Source organism: Cavia porcellus, unplaced genomic scaffold (genome assembly GCF_034190915.1).
Source record: "Cavia porcellus strain 051 isolate PalLab524CR breed Dunkin Hartley unplaced genomic scaffold, mCavPor4.1 scaffold_38, whole genome shotgun sequence".
Lineage (NCBI taxonomy): Eukaryota > Metazoa > Chordata > Mammalia > Rodentia > Caviidae > Cavia > Cavia porcellus.
The window spans coordinates 4,765,216-4,784,002 of record NW_026947521.1 but is presented as its reverse complement, the minus strand read 5'-3'; the positions used below and the strand labels follow the sequence as shown (position 1 = coordinate 4,784,002).

The window sequence follows — 18,787 nt, the reverse complement described above, 5'->3', positions numbered from 1 at the left end:
GAAGGCGGGGCGCGGGGCCTGCGGACCTCGTAGAAGTTTCCCCGGGATGGGGGCACCCTTCCCTGGAGCGGAGCGCGGGGGACTTTGCTAGAAGCTGCGAGGGTACCGCAGAAGCTTTAGGTTGTGCTTTAGGAGCACCGCTGGGGAGGGTGGCGTGGGTCCAAGCTGCTCGCTCTGGGACGCACTGAAGAAGCCGCTGGATCTGGAGGGCAGGAGGGACGCAGGAGGCGGGGCTTGGGCCGGACCAGCCCCAGACAAGGGGCGGGACCAAAACCTGGGGAAGAGATGGGGTTTGGGAAAGAGCCTGGGAAACAAACTGGTCCTGGGAAAGAGGCGGGGCCTATGAAAGACCGGCCCAGTGGGGGCGGGGACAGACGGACCTCCAGGCCTGGGTAAGAGCCGGGGCTTGCGAAAGGCGGGGCCTCCCGGCTAGCGGGCTGGGCTTTGGCCAAAAGCGCGCAGCTCAGGGCACTGAGAGCGCAGAGCGTGGAGGGCGCGGAGCAGAGTACGGGAGGCTGGTGAGGGACGTGGCTGGAGAGGGACGTGAACGCCGAGGGTCGCAGCCCGCCGCCGCGTCCACGCCAAGCCATGCAGCCTTGGGGCTGAGCGGCCCGATGGCGAGCAGAGCGCATGGAGAACTTCCGTAAGGTGCGCTCCGAGGAGGGGCCCGAGGGGGGCGGCGCGGGCGCGGGTCCCTTCGCCGACCTGGCGCCCGGCGCCGTACACATGCGAGTCAAAGAGGGCAGCAAGATCCGCAACCTGCTGGCCTTCGCCACCGCCAGTATGGCGCAGCCGACCACGCGCGCCATCGTCTTCAGCGGCTGCGGCCGGGCCGCCACCAAGACCGTCACGTGCGCTGAGATCCTGAAGCGCCGCCTGGCGGGGCTGCACCAGGTCACGCGGCTGCGCTACCGGAGCGTGCGCGAGGTGTGGCAGAGCCTGCCCTCGGGGCCCGACCACCCACCCGCCAGCCTCAGTGTACTCAAGAACGTGCCTGGCCTCGCCATCCTGCTGTCCAAGGACGCGCTGGATCCTCGCCAGCCTGGCTACCAGCCCCCGGGCCCGCACCCTGGTTCGCCATCTCCGCCCACCACGCCGACGGCCAAGAGGGGTCTCGGGGACACTGTGGCTGAAGAAGGTGCCCCGAAGAGGTCGCAGCCTGAGCCAGAGGCTGGAGATGAGAACCACACGGCCTGAGCTCCTTGAGCCACCTGGGCCGCTGGATCTATTTAGGGCCTCCACCTTCGGACTCACCTCCAGTTTCCACGCCTCAGTCCTCAAAAGCGCCCACATCCTGGACACAGCACCTCAGACTGGCAGCATGAATCCCAAGGCGACTAGTGAGGGGACCCAGGAATGACAGGAGAGGATGCTAACCAGCCCGGGGAGGTTTGGTCCACCTTTGGCTTTACTGAATTATCCTGGGACCTTCTCTAGGGAGAGGACGCTAGCAGGGCACTCAGAGCCTTGTTTGGGACCCTGTGGCTTGAAGACATCCAGTTTCGTGGAAGAGACCTGGACTCTGCAGCTCAGAAGACCTCTTGGAATCACTCCCGCGCTGAGAAATTGACTGTGTGAGGATAGAGGAATCAGATATGGAACTTGTCTGTGTTCTGCCCCCTTCCCTAGGACCAGTTCCCGTTTTACTTTCATCCTGTTAGTACATCCCCTTCCCCAGGTTGTCCCGGAGGGAGAGATAGAGATCCAGAATGCAACTTTCCCTACCTGAGCCCCACAAGCTGGAATCTTGCTTCCAATAAAGCAAACGGGAAAATGGCTGTCCCCAGATTTTTTTCCTAACCTCCTTCTGTGGTGACAGTGCTGGCCCCTGTGCCCGTGGCTCCCAGATCATCTTGGGAGGCTACCACCCCCACCCCCGCCTTTAGGTCTTCAGGAACCAGCCAGCCCCGAGATAGGAGGAGTGTGCTGTTCAGTCCCTGGCTTCTCTGTCCCCTGCTCTCCGTGGCTGGCTCTGGACTTGGGAGCTTGTGTCTAGAAGGGGGCCTATGTTGTCCTGTGCATCCCCACAAAGGGACAGGGAGCTGCATGTTGCTTTTTTAAGACAGAAAGGAAGGAGAGTGTGGAAGAGCTCTCCTGGGGGTCACTGAAAAGGATGGCAAAGGCTGGGGTCCCTGAACCTGCAGCCTCCTCCCAACAGACTGAACCTTGCCCAGAAGGCTGGCTTGAAATCTGCCTCCCACGGGAGACTTCCCTTCATTGCCCTCTCTCTCTGCAAAAGGACAGCACACCCTTGGGAGAGGGGGAGGAGAGACTGAGTGTAGATCCAAGGTGGAAATTACTATTCAGCAGAGAAGTGAGGACTGAGCTGTGAATCACTGCAGGCTTCCTGATAAGCCACTCCAGCCCAGCACAGCTGTCTGGAGAGATAACAGCCCTGTCTGCCTCTCTGCTCAACTCCTCTGCAGCTTTGGGAGGAAGAGGGGGCATGCTGCAGGAGCTCTGGTGCGGGTGGCATAGCCCAGAGTCTGCTTAGACCTGTCCAGTGGGAGGGAAGGATTTGTAAGTCACTTTGCAGGCAGAACCCTGAAATAAACCCTTCTTAAGGGACAGGACAAAGGTTTTTGCACTGGAGGAGGAGAGACTGGAGAGGCCCCATCTTGCTAGCTCTGCCTGTTTCAGACCAGGGAGCCCTGTCACTCAAGCTCTGGCTCCTGCCCTGATTTGTGGGGTACTTTTTGTTTGGGGATTTTGGTTGCTTTTTGCCATGTGGAGGCTTTAACTCAGGGCCTCACACATATTAAGCAAGTACACTACAACTGAGTTGCACCCCCAGCCCTTTTTCACCTTTTTTTTTTTGACACAAGATCTCTAAGTATGTATTCCAGGCTGGCCTTGAACTCAAGCTGTAGCTCAGGTTGGCCTCTACCTTGCAGAAGTCTTCCTGCCTCAGTCTTCCAAGTGCTAGGATTACAGGTGTGTGTACCACTACATCTGTCTGCTCTCCTGTTCCTGATGTGTCCTTGTGGGGGGCCAAGGGGTTTAGGTGAACTGTCTGACCCTCAAGGGTGGCTGGGAAGCAAGCAAAGAATTAAACTATCCTAATAGTTAAAGTTCCCTGGGCTCAGCATCTAAGGAAGACAAGAGCCCTTGCACACTGGAAGTGAGGGAGATTAGGTGGGGCAAATCTGCCAGGATGCTGAGTTCCCAGGATGTTCAAGCAGAACCTGCTGACATCGAGGAAGACAGCCACAGCAGCTCTGTCGCTTGAAAGAAAAGGTAAGTCCTCTTCCACTCTGGAAAATCATCTTGGCCTGAAGAAGAGATAAGGTGTTTTATCCCCAGCTTCAAAGTGTTAATTTACTCTGACCCTGAAGGCAGGTCCTGAACCATGAACATCTCAGGCTTTTGCTGGATGCACTGGTTCTGCACCTGAGAGCACCCAGCCCCTTCTCCCAGGAGCAGGCTCTGGAGAGCGGTGACAGGTGTTTCTGCCCCGGGAAATCTCAAAGGCTAAATCTAAGGTGGGAGCTTAAAAAGGCCAGGCGTAAAGTGAGGGAGCACATCAGACACCGCACTCCCACAAGGGGTCAGGGCAGATTGGGTAGAACAGGAAGCTCCCAGCAAGACTGCACCTTTGCAGCAGCAGTCTCTATCCAGGGGCATCCCACATTGCCAGTGTCTGTCTCCACCCTGCCTTGTGACGGTGGAAGCTTACACCTACAAATCCGTTAGGTCACAAAATGTAAATGTAGTTGGAAATACACAATGCCTGCTTTGTTGAGTGGGGACTTCCACAGGACCGTCATCATTCAGCAAATGAGCTTTCACTATCCTTGTTCATTCTATCTCCAGAAGGTCTCTTTTGGGAGCTTCACTGGGCTCCTGATGTCCTAAAATGGGTGAATGAAAAGATTTAAATGAAAGAAACAAGTAATATGGTTTTGGGAAGTCCAGGAAGAGTGGAACGCTCTTGGAGCTAAGACAAAGACTTCTCTGGGTTGCCACTATTTATTGGATTTCAAACAGGTTGGGGGAAAGGGATGTGAGGAAAAGTGAAGGAAAAAGCTGTGGTAAAGTTGGGAAACCAAGCAGGACCTTAAGAAGTTAGACCAAAGGCTTTTCCAGGGGTACATTTTGCCAGGTAAGAGAACTGATCTCTAAGGTTGGCAGTTTATAGCTCTCAAATTGGCAAGAGAGCCAAATGTTCCCAGCTGTGGTATTATTTTGTCTTCAAAAATAACACTGTGGTCAGTGACCTAACCTTTATACAGCTTGGTTCCCCAACATGTCTCAGCAAAAGTAGTGGTTCAGACCTAGCTTGGGCAATTTAGCAGTTTAACTAGATCCTGTCCGAAAATTTTTGTAAAAAAAGGAAGCAAGCAAGCACTAGGGATGTAGCTGGCAAGAAAACGAAAGAAAGAAAGAAAGAAAGAAAGAAAAAGAGAAAGAGAGAAAGAAAGAAAGAAAGAGAAAAAGAAAAAGAAAAAAAGAAAGGGTTCTAGTCCTGGCCACTAATGGAGCTTCCTCTCCTCCATGAGAAGCGCTGGCCTCCTATCACTAAATAGGAACTTCAGGAGGACCCCAGAGGTGCTGCTGCCTGTAGGGTCAGCACCCCCTACACCCCTGAAGGATGGCATTAGACACATAGTATAGACAGGCAGGCAGGACTGGAGCATCGCAGGGAAGGGAGGAGCATGGGGCCAGGGGGTGCTCAGGTCCTTCAAGGTCTGATGGGTGGTGCAAGTGGATTGGAAGGTATTCCAGCCTTGCAAGGCGAAGGCTGCAGAGGTGAGAGCCAAGACCACAGGCAGAGTTGAGAGCTGCCCAGATGGGGCAGGACTTCAGGCCACTGTAGCCAGGAAGAAAGGGTTTTCTCCTTGAGTTTAACTTGTGTGCCTGGCCTGATTTTCTGGTGTCCCAGAGGATGTACTGGCTAAGGACTGACAATAAAGAGGGCTTCTGCAGGGGTAGAGAGGCTGCCATCTGTCACCCATGAATCTGTAGGGTATGTCCCCTGCCTGGTTTGCGGGAGACTTGGGCGAGACACACAACCCCAACTATATAAGCTGGGCAGTCCTTGCTATGGTCCTGTTCTAGTGTCCTACATTTCACTGAGATGCTGGAACACTTACAGGTAACTGAAGATGAGAAGCCAGGTGTGGCACATGCTTGTAATCCCAGCTCTTGGGAGGCTGAGGCAGGAGGATCAATGAGTTTGAGGCCAGTCTAGGCTACATAGTTCAAGTTCAACTTGAGCTACATAGTGAGAGCCTATCTCTAAAAAAAAGTACAAAAAATAAATGGATAATGAAGGTAAAATGTAGTAGTATGTGTGTGCTCCCTCTGACATGAAGGGTGTCCTTGTAAAAAGATGGCACTGGACACAGATGTGTGTACAGAGAGCAAAGAATTCAGGACAGAGCAAAGACTTCAAAGACTTCATTTACAAGCTGAGGAGAGGCTTTAGAAACAAGTGCAGCACTGGGGTGTGGTGCTGCAGCCCTGTCATCCCAGCACAGAGGGAGGCTGAGGCAAAATGATGACAAATTTGAGCACTGCTTGGGCAATTTATTGAGACTGTCTCTCAAAAAATGAAAAAGGGCTAAAGATAGGGCTCAGTAGTACAGTGCTGCTAGGTTAGTGCCCCAGTATTGCCAAAACAAAACAAATGAAAAGAAAACAAGCCTACCAATACATGACGTTAAATTTCTGGTTTCTAGAAATGCAAAAAGATTCTGTTATTTAAGCCAGCTCTTGATGCTTTGTTATGACAGCCCTAACAGCATGGAAAAACTTGGAAACTGGAGGAAAAGAAAGATGATAAAAAGAGAACACTTTTCAGCAGGGCATGGTGGTATAAGCCTATGGTCCCCATGCTTAGGAGGCTGAGGCAGAAGAATTGCTTTTAGTTCAAGGCCAGCCTTGGCTACATAGTGAGTTTTGTTTTGTTTTGTTTTTTGAGACAGGGTCTCACTATGCAGTTCAGGCTGGCCTTGAGCTCACTTTGTAGCCCAGGCTGGTCTTGAACTCACAATGATCCTCCTACTTCAGCCCCCCACCCCCCACCCCCAGTGCTGGGATTAAGCGTGAGCCACCACGCCTGGCTCCATAGTGAGTTTGAAGCCAGCCTGATATGCACAGCAAGACCCTGTCACAAACAAAACAAAACAACCCCCACCCCCACCCCCCCCCAAAAAAACAAAAAAACAAAAAACTACCATCCGGCCATGGTGACACACTCCTGTAATCCCAGCACTCGGAAGGAGGCAGGAGGATCCTTGCAATTTGAGACCAGCCTGGGCTACAAAGTGAGCTCCAGACCAGCCTGAACTGCATAGTGAGACCCTGTCTCAAAAAGACAAAAACAGACAAACAAACAAAAAACCAAACTACCAAAATCAAACCAAACAAAATGAAAAACCCACATTCAATAATTTATTTTCTTTCTCTTTCTCTCTAGTGCTACTGAGGATTGAACCCAGTGCCTTCTTTCAATCTACCTCTCCAGCACTTTCAAAACTTTTTTTTTTATCTTTTTCTTTTTTATCGGGACCAGGGATCAAACTCATGACCACACACTTGCAAGGCAGGTGCTTATGCCGCTGAGCTAAATCCCCGGCCCCTCAAAAACTCTTTTAGGTTTTTTTTCTTTTCTTTCTTTCTTTTTTTTTTTTTTTTTTGTAACGGGGATCAAACTCACAACCTCATACTTGCCAAGAAAGTGCTTGTGCTCCTGAGCTAAACCTCTGGCCTTTTTTTTTAAAAACTTGAGACAGGGGGCTGGGGATTTAGCTCAGTGGCATAAGCACCTGCCTTGCAAGCAGGCGGTCATGAGTTCAATCCCCGGTACCGATAAAAATGAAAAAGACAAAAAAAAAAAAAAAAATTAAAAAAAAAAATAAAAACTTGAGACAGTGTCCCATTTTAATTGCACAGGCAGGGCTCAATTTTATTTTATTTTATTTATTTATTTTGGTGTTTCTGGGGATTGAACTCAGAGCCTTGTGCACACTAGGCAAGCGCTCTACTACTGAACTACATTCCCAGCCCAAGGTTCAAGTGTTTGATCCTCTTGTCTTACCCTTCCAGAGTCCTGGGATTATGGGCATTTACCACCATGCCCAGTTTTTAAAAATTCCCTTTAAATGTCAAGCCCCAGGCAAATCTTTAGAGATAGAAAATAAATTAGCGATTGCCTTGGGTGGTGTGGTTGGGAAGAATAGGGAAAAACTGCTATTGAACTAGTTGTTGTTGTTGTTTTATACCAGGGATCAAACTCAAGATTCACACTTGCCAGGAAGGCACTTATGCCACTGAGCTAAATCCCCAGTCCTAAACTAGTCCTCTTTGTATGGTGATAAAAATGTTTTGGAATTAGTGACACATGGGCACATGCCTAAAACTCCAGGACTCTGAGAGACTGAGGCATGAGGATCACAAGTTCAAGCCCAGCCAGGGCAGTTTACACATTTAGGGAGGTCCTTTTCAAAATTAGAAATCAATGAAGGGCTGGGGATTCAGATCAGTGCAAAAGCCTTGGGTTCAATCCTAGTACTATAGGAAAATAAAAGTTCTGGAATCAAATGGGCCATTGTGGCACAAACCTGTAGTTCTAATAGTTGGGAGGCTGAGGCAGGAGGCAAAGCCTACCTTCAGCTAAGAAGAAAGCTATATCTAGAGACATTAATTTTTCCTTAAGGATTGAACCCAGAGCCTCACACCAAGCTACATCATCAGTGCCCCCTACCCTTTTTTTAAATTTTGAGACAGAGTCTTGCTAAGTTGCCCAGGCTGGGCTTGAACTTAAAATTCTTCTGCTTCAGCCTCTTGGAGAACTGGGATTCCAGATGTGCACCATTATGCTTGCCTAATAAGATAGGGATTGAACCTTTATCTTACAATGTTTATAAGGTATGGTTGGGATGGAGAATGAATAGTAGCAGGTGGTGGCACATTACAGTTTGTTTTGGATTTATTTATTGATTTATTGTGACAGGGTCTTGCTAGATAGTTCAGGCTGACCTTGAATTTACAGCGTAGGTCTGGGGATAGCTCAGCAGCATAAGCACTTGCCTGGCAAGCACAAAGTCCTGAATTTGATTTTTTGTGCCAAAAGAAAGAAAAGAAAAAATTCCTTCACAATGTAGCCCAAGCTGCCTCAGTCTCCTGAGTTTTGACATTACAAGCATGTACCACCATGTCAGCTTGTTTTTTGAAACAAGGACTTGCTTCCTGTTCTAGGCTGGCCTCAAACTCAAAATCCTCACGCATGTCTCAGGCTCCTGAGGGCTGGAATTACAAGTGTTCTTGGCTATAACGATATTTTTTATATTTATTTATTTTTGAGACAGGGTGTGTAGTTCAGGATATCCTTGAACTCACTATGTAGCCCAGGTTGGCCTCAAACTCTTGCCTTAGTCTCCCAAGTCTTGGGATTATACACGTGCATCATGATGCCCAACAATTGTATATTAAATTTGAAACATTTAATCACCATTTTAAGTGACTACACCCCAGTGACCTTTCTGTACTGCTCTGACCTCACCCAGAGCCTTCAGTTTTGGAGAGTTGATGGACATTAATTGAACTACAGAGAGATCAAAGCCCTGGTGTCCTTTGGCCAGCTTGGTGTGAGAAAAAGGGAATACCTTGAAAACAACTGCTTTTTAAATCTTTTGGTATCGGAAATTGAACTCACAACCTTGCACTTGCCAGGCAGGGGTTGTGCCACAGAACTATATTCCCCTGCCCTTTAAATCTTTTTCCCAGCAGGGTTCATACCCCTCTAAAGCTACAGGGTGGGAGTAGATGCTAAGGCCCAGAGGGGAGGCCTGGGCCCAGCATGAGGGACCTAAATGTCTCTTTTCTTTCCTCAATGGTTCCAGAATGGAGAATGGATTCCTATCCCACTATCCATGTTTTTGTGGTTGCTTTTCTGTACTGGGGATTGAACCCAGGACCTTCACACTGAACTAAATCTCTAAGCTTTTTTATTTTTTATCTTGAGACAAAGTCTGACTAAGCTTCTAAATTGCCCAAACGGGGTTCAAATTTCCCATTCTCCTGCCTCAACCCTCCATAGTGCTGAGATTACAGGCCTGCACCACCACACCCCGCAGCAATCTAATTTCTGAGTCTGTTTCCTTCGTGTAAAAGCAAATAGTTCGACTCATCTTTTAATGCTTGCCAATTTCTGAGAATTATTAGTAAGGTTCCCAGCACATAGTTATTTGCCATTGATTCTCTTATTTTAGTGTCAAAAGACAGGGATAAGGGAAGTTGTTTATAGTATAATTTGTTTAAAAATTTTTTATTTTCCTTAGCACATATTTGCCATACATAGTGATTACATTAAACGTAAGGAGTTGGTACATGTGCATAACATATTTTAATTCTTTGGGGGGGGTGGAGATAGGATCTCCCTACGTAGCCCAGGGTGGCCTCGAACTCTCAGCATTTCTCTGCCTCACCCTCCAGAGCGCTGGGATGACAGGCATGGGCCACCATATTCTGAACATTTTAATTCCTTTTTACTTCTCCTTTTCCATCCCTCCTTCCTCTTTCTAATTTGTCGCTGTTATTGCTATGTTACCCATTTTGTGGTGAGAATCTCCCCTGAGGCGGACTCGAATCCCTACACCGTTCACTGCTAGACTCCACCTGCCTACCATCCACGTTCACCTTAGTCTCTATGGCATTCACCCAGAGGCTGGGTCGGGCGCGGAGTTGACATATTTGTCTCAATCGAGCCACCGTAGTCCCCCGGCGGCCCGTTGTGCTATTCCCTGGAGGCGCGAGCGCTGCAATGGGTGTGGTTGCGCGCTCCGCCCCAGGCACGCCCCTTGCGTCTTGCGTGCGTCCGGCCCCCGCGCTCTCGGAGCGGCTGGAGAGCTCACACCGGCTTCTCTGCAACCTTGGCCCGCGCGCCGCCATCGCCGTCATGCTGGGTACAGCTCTCCGCCGCTGCGCGGTAGCAGCCACTGCCCGTGCTATGCCCCGCGGCTTCCTACAGTCCCCCGCGACCCTCAGCCCCGTCGCCGGTAAGGTTCTGCCGGCGACCGCGTGTCCTTGCCATGACCCGACCCCACCGTCACTCTAGGGCAGGCTGCCGGCGGCCTAGCCTGGGCCCGGCGAGCGGGTGGCGGGGTCAGGGCGGCCCGCGGCTTGGGGTCCTGGAGGCGCAATACCACCTCGTACTTCGGACTGTGCCTGCAACCCTGCGCCGATCCCTGGCCACCTGATCGTGGCGCTCTGGCGAAGGTGACATTGAGCGCCCGCTACCCCCCTCCGGCTTCTCGAGGACACTTGAGCTTCCGTCTGGGGCGCAGGACAGTGACCGGGCCGGTCCCCATTAGCGCTGTCATTTTCATAGCCTGCATCCTATTAGGGGTTGTTGAACCTCGTCCTGATTGCTTCACGTTTAAAATGGCACGACTGTATGGCCATTGGTATGGCTGTGTTCTGCGGTCTGAAGGTGGCCTAATGCTGGCGAGTGTTGTGGTAACCACATTACTGTCGCGAAAATTGTGTGCCGCACACTCGGGAGTCCTGAATTCTACAAATAAGGGGAAAAGCTTCGCAGGTTTTTTTTTTTTTTTCTCCCATTTGGATTCAGATTGGAGGCGAAGTATTGGAAATTCTTGTCTTTTATTTCTCCTTCCCCTTATCCCTGTACTTTGAATCATAATTACTGCACTTGGTTTGGCCTATGGTGGTTATGTATGTGGCATTATGAAACCTAGTGGATGTGGATGTAACAAACTCAAAAAGGAGCAGTGGTGTTTGCGTGACTATTAATTTTAACAAGGTACTTCGAAACCGGAAAAACATTTTTGGCTTCTTTTAATTTGTTTTTTCTTTGGCTTGATTTAATTTGGACTTTATATTTCATACTGTGTCATAGAAAAAACCGTAAGGCTGGGGTGGACTTTAGAGACCATGGAGATTATCTTATATGGAAGAGGACACACACATATCTTGCCGCCTGATTTCTTTATTAGGGGCAGAACTATTTTCTGTTTCTTAGTTATAAATTGTCAGGTTTGATCCAGATTCCCAAACTGAATGTAATGGTACACAGTTGTAATCCCAGCACTCTGAGACTGTGGAAGGAAGATCCCAAGTTGGAGTCCAGCCTGTAATTTTGTGACCTTGTGAGATCATGTCGCAAAATTTAAAAAAGGATAGGGATGTAGTTGAGTGCAGAGGCCCTGGTTCAATCCTCAGTACTGCCAGGAAAAAAAAAATCTTAAAAAACATTTTCTTCTTACATTTTATAGCAAATTTAAGAAATGCCAGTGGTATTTCCCAAAAGGCAAAATGTAAAGATTCTTTATTTGGTGGTTTATTTTCGAAGTATTCTATTTACTCTCCTGAGTAAAATTAAATTAAAAAGGCTTTGAGGTCTTTCACACATACCTAATTATTTACCACAAGGAGGCAGTGTTGATCACAAGTTGTGTCTGGTAACTTTTGTCTGTGTCCTTGGACATGTTACTTAACCTTAAGTCTCAGTGGCTGGGCTACATAGTGAGACCCTGTCGATAAACAAACAAAAAAAAAGACTTGAGTCAAAGAATGTTTTGTATTTATAATGATTTCTATGAAAGGAAGAGCCATTAAGAAGAACCACTGATTGATTGATTGTGGTGCTAGGGATGAGACCTCAGACCTCATGCATGCTAACTATGTGCTCTTCTACTGTGCTATAGCCCAAGCCCAATTTTGGAAAATAATGGTGAGTATAAGATTTTTTTTTTTTTTTTTTTGGTCTTTTTCCTTTTTATTGAACTTACGACTGCCTGCTTGCGAGGCAGGCGCTGATGCCGCTGAGCTAAATCCCCAGCCCCTGAGTATAAGATTTTTTAAAAAATCACTTTATTTTGAGGCAGGTGTCGCTATGTAGTGTAGGTTGGCCTTAAACTCACTCTGTAGCTCAAGCTGGCAAATTACCAGTTTGTGGTAATTCTCCTGCCTCCGCTTCCCCAGTGTTGGGATTATAGGTGTGTGCCACCTCACCTGGCCAAGATTTTTGGATCATGTCAGTAACTATAAATATACTTTATGAATTTGGTTAAGTATGCAGTGGACTTTGGAAACAGATTCTTACTGTGTTGCCAAGGCTGACCTTGAACTGCTAAGACTCAGACCCTTCTGCTTCAGCTTCCCAAGTAGCTGGGTCTATAGACAGACATGTGCTACTATGCCTTACCAACACACACAGTATGGAAGCATGTGAGGAAATACAGTTTTTCCTTTCCTTCCAATGAGTTACACATTGGAGGGTGTGAAGCACAAAGTTAGCTATATGATACTTTTTTCCTACTTGCTTATCTTTGATAATTTATAATTTCATTTGACTTTTTTTTTTTTGGAGACAGGGTCTCACTGTGCAGTTCAAGCTGGTCTTGAGGTCACTTTGTAGACCAGGTTGGTCTTGAACTTGCAACAATCCTGCGTCAGCCACCCAAGTGCTGGGATTACAGGTGTAGGCCACTATGCCCAGCTGAATTTTTTTTTTTTTTTTAACCACAACATATATATTGATTTAAACGTTAATGCAGGCCTAGCATAGAGGTACTGGGCTGAAATCCTAGCAGTGAAAGAAGATGAGAAAGGAAGATCACAAGTTTGAGCCCAACCTGAGCAGATTAGGGAAACCCTGTCTCAATCAAAGAAGGGTTGGGGATGTAGTTTAGTGTGAAGGCTTTGGGTTCTATCCCAATACTGTAAGTAACCAGTTTACAGAGAAGATATATTCTGTGGGAATTGTTCTTAAGCCAACAGAGTCTTACGGGGTATACCTATGAAGTTTCAAAGTGGATGCTCCTAAGTTGAGTACTTACTGTACTGGAAAAAACAAACCTGAAAAGCCAAATGCGTTAGGCAAGATATGCGAAGTGCTTTCTGTACATCAAGTTACTGCTGTCTGTCTATTGCAGCTGTCCTGTCAGCTCGCTGCTATTCCCATGGGTCACATGAGACAGATGAGGAGTTTGATGCTCGCTGGGTGACATACTTCAACAAGCCAGACATAGATGCCTGGGAGTTGCGTAAAGGTAACTAATACCTATTGTTTCCACTATCTCCTTGAAAGCAAAGACTTTGAAAATAGACATTGTGAAACCTTTTTGTGCAGCTTGCAGTTAGGAAGGTTTGTGGCTTTGTGGCATTTCCTGTGAAAGGAGGGTTTTTAAGCCCACAGTGCTGACAGTTTGTGTCACAGTTCTGTGTTGTCATGTTCTGTCCTTTGCACTGCAGGGTATTCATAAGCATTCTTGGCCTTTGCCCACTAGATACACACACACCCAAACACACACAGACCTGTAGTTGTGATAACCAGAAATGTCTGCAGACATTACCCAGTGTCCTCTGGGCAACAAGATCACCCGTCTCTAAAACAGCGATCTCTAGGGGCTGGAGATTTAGCTCAGTGGCATAAGCGCCTGCCTTGCAAGCAGGCAGTTGGAGTTCGATCCCCGGTACCGATAAAAAGGAAAAAGACAAAATAAATAAATAAAATAAGACAGCCATCTCTAAAAAGAGTTTGCTGGGTGTCACTCATAGTCCTGGACCTTCAAGTGACCTGCACAGCACTCACTTCCTTCTCTTCCCCTCTGAGGAATGGAATGGTCTGAAATTATTATTATTGTTGTTATTATTTTAATATTTGATGATCTAATTTTTTACATATTTATGTTTTTTTGTTTCACTGGAAATTGAACTCAGGACCTCACACTCACGAGGCAGGTGCTGTGCTGCTGAGCTGTATCCCCAGCCCTGAGTTTTTATTTTTATCCTTGTGTGTAAATTGCTTTTCCTTGAGTACTGGTCTATATAAGCCAGAATTTGTTTTTTTCTAAATTTTGCAGGTGTGCACTTGACATGAATAAGTAGCACTAATGGTAATTAGTCACAAATAATAACGTACTTAATTTATCTTAGACCAACAATTCAGTCTCTATGACTACGCACTGGCATTTTATTCACTTGTGTCCTTTGCTGAAATATTTTAAACAAAAGCAAGAAAGGAGTGCTTGAAACTCCCCTGCTGGGATGTAATGGCTCCATTTTGCTGCAAATTGCTGCTGAATAATGTGGTAGAGATAATGAAGAGGACAGCCATTCTGCATCCCCACTAAGGGACTCTTCCCCTTAGGAAGAGTCATTTTGCACAGATGTGGAAGTAATTGTGCCTGGTCATTTTCTGGTTGGGTGTTCACAGTCTTTCCAATAATGCTGCTCTGTAATAGCTCCTTAGTGTTCTCGCTTAGGCTTCATTAACTCTGCTTGGGCATTTCCTAAGGTTGGTTAAGGTTATTTTCTGATAGAATCTGTCTTGAAGCAGGCAAATATGAACACTGTATTTAAAAAGTTAAAAGATGTGATTTGGAAATGATTGTCTTTGAAGAGAGATCGCTAGTTATTATGAAAATAATGTTTGCATTTGAGAAAACACTTTTTCCCTGCAGTTCGCATGGTGTTCTGTAATTTCTTATAAACTCATTCTAAAGGAGCCACTGTGACCAGACCATCTATGATCTGTAAAGGCAGGTTCTCATTTCATAGGTAATGGAGGCCTGAACACAAGGTGACATTAGGGCCAAGGATATAGCTCAGCGGCACAGTGCCTGCCTGGCCAAAAGTGAGGTCGTGAGTCAATTCCTGGTACCAAAGGGAAAAAAAAGGTACATTTTCAACCGGGATGTGGTGGTGCCTGCCTGTAATCCCAGCACTTCGGAGGCTGAGGCAAGAGGATCATTGTGAATTTGAGACCAGCCTGGACTACATAGTGAGCTCAAAGCCAGCCTGAACCGCATAGCGAGACCCTGTCTCAAAAAGACAAAAAGAAAACAACTTAGACAACTGCATTGTTCTTTAAGTGAGAATAATTCCATGCTGACATGTCCCCTCTTTTTAATTTGACAGGGATGAACACACTTGTTGGCTATGATCTGGTTCCCGAACCCAAAATCATTGATGCTGCTTTGCGGGCATGCAGACGGTTAAATGATTTTGCTAGTGCTGTTAGGATCCTAGAGGTGGTTAAGGTGAGTAAGATAACAGTGATGAAATTATTCCACAAGTCGCTGGGCTGTAGTTTCACCATAGTGTGCTTTTTTGGAGGAGAGAGAGGCAGGGTCTCATTATGTAGTACAGGCTGGCCTTGGACTTGCTTATGTAGCTCAGACTGCAAACTCATGGTAAGCCTTCTGCCTCAGCCTCCCAAATGTTAGGCTTTCAGGTGTGCGCCACCATCCCTGGCAGCATATTCTGTTTTTTTGTTTTGGTTTGCTTTGGTTTCTGTTTTTTTGAGACAGGGTCTTGCCATGTATTCAGGCTGGCCTTGAACTCACTGTGTAGCCCAGGCTAGCCTCAAATTCAGTGGTGATCCTCCTGCCTCAGCCTTCCAAGTGTTGGAAATATAGGCATGTACCACCATGTCCTGCCATATTCTGTTTTTGAATTTTTTAATATACTTAAAATTAGTTATTAAGTAAGATAAGAAGAAGGAATGTTACACCGTGGTTAGAAATTTTCCAAGGCCTTAAATACACATAAGAGCTGGTGGATGATTTGGCACACTCTTGTAACCCCAGACACCTAGAGGAGCTAAGGCAGGAGGATTTCATTTTGAGGACAGCTTGGGCAATTTTGCAAGATTTTCTCAAAAAAATAAAATGACCTGGGCAAGTAGCTCAAGCATAGATTGCTTGCATAGCACGCGCAAGGCCCTTGGGGTCATCCCCAGTATCTTACATGTGCATACAACCAACAACAATAATAAAACTGTGATACTTTTTTTTTTGATACCTTTTATTTAGCAATTGTATTTGTGAATTTATCTTAGAGTTAAGAAGTCAGGTGTGGTGGAATACCCTTGTAATTCAAGCATTCTGGGAGGCTGAGGCAGGAAGATCACAAGTTCAAGCCTATCCTGAGCAATTTAGCAAGACTATCTCAAAATTTTAAAAATGGGCAGGAAATGTAGCTCAATAAAGGCCTGGGATTCAAGTCTTGATACCACTCCTCAACTCCCAAAATGATGGGCACACAAAAGCTTCACTATTATTTTGTGTGCTATGTAGTTTAGGTTAGCCTTGAACTCTTGATCCTCCTGCTTCAGCTTCCCAAGTGATGAGATTGCAGGCCTGTCTCACTGCACTCAGCTGGGTATTGATCTTTTCTGCTGTTTGTGATATGAAATTAAACGTGCCAGGCATGATGGCACACACTTGTAGTCCTAGCTACATGGGAGGTTGAGGCAGAAAAATCACAAGTTCAAGGCCAACATAGTACTGTTTAGTAGCACCATATAGTGAGACCCTATCTCAAAAACAACAAACAAAAACCGAAAAACTCTTCGGCCCCGGTTATGTACACTCTTTTTGAATGCAGCTCTCCATGAAGATGTGCCATGGTCTGTTCCAGGTCTGTCAGGTGGAGAGTAATGTTACTTTATAATAGGTTAGATAATTACAGGCTCTGTAGGCTGTCAGTCCATTCATCACTGGTAGTTAATTCAGTTAGTGGCTCAAACTGGAGGCAAATTAAAAAAACTTCCCGTGTTAACTTAATTTTTCCTGTTGCCTGCTGGGCACATTTAATTACCTTTATAAAATTCTGTCATCACCACCTTTTCCAGTAATTTGAGGCTTTAAAATGTGCTTTTCTGGATGTGGTCTAATTGTCTTTGTTATTCTCAAAGCATCTTAAAAATCTACCTTGAACAGTGCTTGTGTGAGTTGTTCATTTTATTGAATGAATGCCTTAGCGTGAAAGCAGAAGCTGTATGATTTCTGGCCGTTAGCCTCAGTATTTATGAGTCAGTGTTTTCAAGCTCATTTTCTTAATAGAGACAGCTTTTCGGATTTATTGTGAATGTTTTCTTTATCAACAGGACAAAGCAGGACCTCATAAGGAAATCTACCCCTATGTCATCCAGGAACTGAGACCAACTCTGAATGAACTGGGAATCTCCACTCCAGAGGAGCTGGGCCTTGATAAAGTGTAACCCACAGGTGACAGTTGGGCTGAGCTGGCAAAAGAGCCTGGGGATGGGGGCGGCAGCTCCTGAGAGGCCTTCCTGTGGGAGGATGGTTGGGAGCAGGAGGAGTGAGTACTGTGGTGATGCTAAATTGAAGGAACTGAAATTGTTTAGTAATAATTGAGCGAAGTGTGGTGATGGTGCACACCTGTGATCCCAGCTCTCAGTAGGCTGAGGCAGGAGGCCAGCCTGGGCTCCAGTGAGTTCAAAGTCAGCCTGAACTGTATAGTGAAACTCTGTGTCAAAAAGACAAAAATGTCTCTTCTCCCCTCCCCTCCTCTGTCTCCCTGTCTGTCTGTCTCTGTCTGTATCATTCTTATTAGACAATCTCAGGGTCTTGCTATGCAGTTCAGGCTAGTCCTGAACTCACCATGTAGCCCAGGCTGGTCTTGTACTCACAGCAATCCTCCTGCCCCAGCCTCCTGAGTGCCAGGATGACAGGTGTGCACCACCACATCTGCCTCAGTGGAATTTTCATCTTTGTCTCCTCCCAAGCACAAACTCCCTGAAGCTGGGCAGGATTATTATTATTACTATATATGGTCTTTTTGAGACAGGGTCTCACTATGTAATTCAAGCTGGCCTGGCTGGTCTTAAACTTGCAATAATCGTCTTTCCTCAGCCTTCCAAGTGCTGGAATTACAGGCATGGTGCCACCATGTCCAGCAGCAGTTTCTTATTATAACATGGCCAGGGTATTGTTGTGCTACTACAGATTTTTCTGAGTATCATACTTGGAGAGTATCCAGAAAAGAGAATTTCCTACTTACATTTTTGAAGTTCTTGTTGGTAGTTATTTTCTTACAAGAAATTCTTAACAGGTTGCTTAAATCTTGGGCTTTATTTTTCCTCCCAGCAATCCACAAGATCTTTGGTATGTAGGATGTACTCTAGCTGGAGTGTTAATTCTTTTTATTTGTTTTGTGAGACAAGGTCTCACTGTGAATTCCAGGCTAGCCTTTAACTCCCAGCAATCCTCCTGCATCAGTCAACTGAGGACAGTGATTGTAGGTATGTACCCACCACACCACTGTGTTAGGCATGGTAAGATTTCTTTCTTTCTTTTTTTTTGTAAGTCACTTTAGCTGGTGTGTAGGCCAGTTCCAGAACACATGCTTAGAATATGTATGGCCCAGAAAAGAATACTAAAGATAAAGCTTCTATTTTTTCTTAATTTTTTCCTTGCTAATATTTTGTATTTTTTCTTCCAGACGGGCTTCCTCCTCAAGGATTTCTTGACTGTGCTACTTGATTGTAATTGTAAACAATCGCCTGGAAATGCTGATGATAACATATTACCTTATTTGAACAAGTTTTCCTTTATTGAGTACCAAGCCATGTGATTGATGGTAACCTGGACTTTAATAAATGGGAAATGAGTTCGAACCGAGATTAGGTATTATTTCATTCTTTGCACTGAGATGCAGAAAAAGAAGTGGCCTAGGCCTTAGCTTGGTATTACACCTTCCTACTGCCAGGCAAACTGCTTTGCCCCCCACCAGGAAAGCCAGCTTTATCAGCAGCTGTGAGTGCCCTGCTGCCAAACCAGCTGATGGCTGAGAGTCTCTGGGAAATTATTTCCTTCTTAAAAGGGTCAAAAAGCTTCTGGCCTCCGCGTCTGACCATGGGGTAAAGTTCAAAGGCAGAAGATGGAAGAATAGATGGAAAATCCTGAAGATGTAGATGGGAAACTTTGTCATATCTGCTGCTTTTTCTTAGTGCCCTCTCCTCCCCTCCTGTTCTTCCCTGGAGGTGCAGTGTTCACCCTGGACACCAGGG

General features: G+C 46.5%; 2 protein-coding genes across 3 annotated transcripts; both read left to right on the top strand.

Annotated features, from left to right (window-relative positions):
- The first annotated feature begins 386 nt into the window (after positions 1-386).
- Positions 387-1,786, top strand: Rpp25 (ribonuclease P and MRP subunit p25). Its single transcript, XM_003463615.5, has one exon. The coding sequence runs from the start codon at positions 631-633 to the stop codon at positions 1,195-1,197; it is 567 nt and encodes a 188-aa protein (XP_003463663.2). The 5' UTR covers positions 387-630; the 3' UTR covers positions 1,198-1,786.
- An 8,015-nt stretch (positions 1,787-9,801) lies between these two features.
- LOC100724348 (cytochrome c oxidase subunit 5A, mitochondrial) lies at positions 9,802-18,398 on the top strand. 2 transcript variants are annotated; one of them, XR_010045611.1, is made up of 6 exons: positions 9,802-10,001; positions 12,903-13,019; positions 14,890-15,011; positions 16,862-16,982; positions 17,961-18,019; positions 18,220-18,398. XR_010045611.1 is itself a non-coding variant. In XM_003463579.5 (5 exons), the coding sequence occupies exons 1-4, from the start codon at positions 9,902-9,904 to the stop codon at positions 16,973-16,975; spliced, it is 453 nt and encodes a 150-aa protein (XP_003463627.1). In that variant the 5' UTR covers positions 9,802-9,901; the 3' UTR covers positions 16,976-16,982; positions 18,220-18,398. The 2 variants fall into 2 exon arrangements, 1 of the variants encoding a protein (XP_003463627.1); XM_003463579.5 differs by lacking the exon at positions 17,961-18,019.
- The last annotated feature ends 389 nt before the right edge of the window (positions 18,399-18,787 follow it).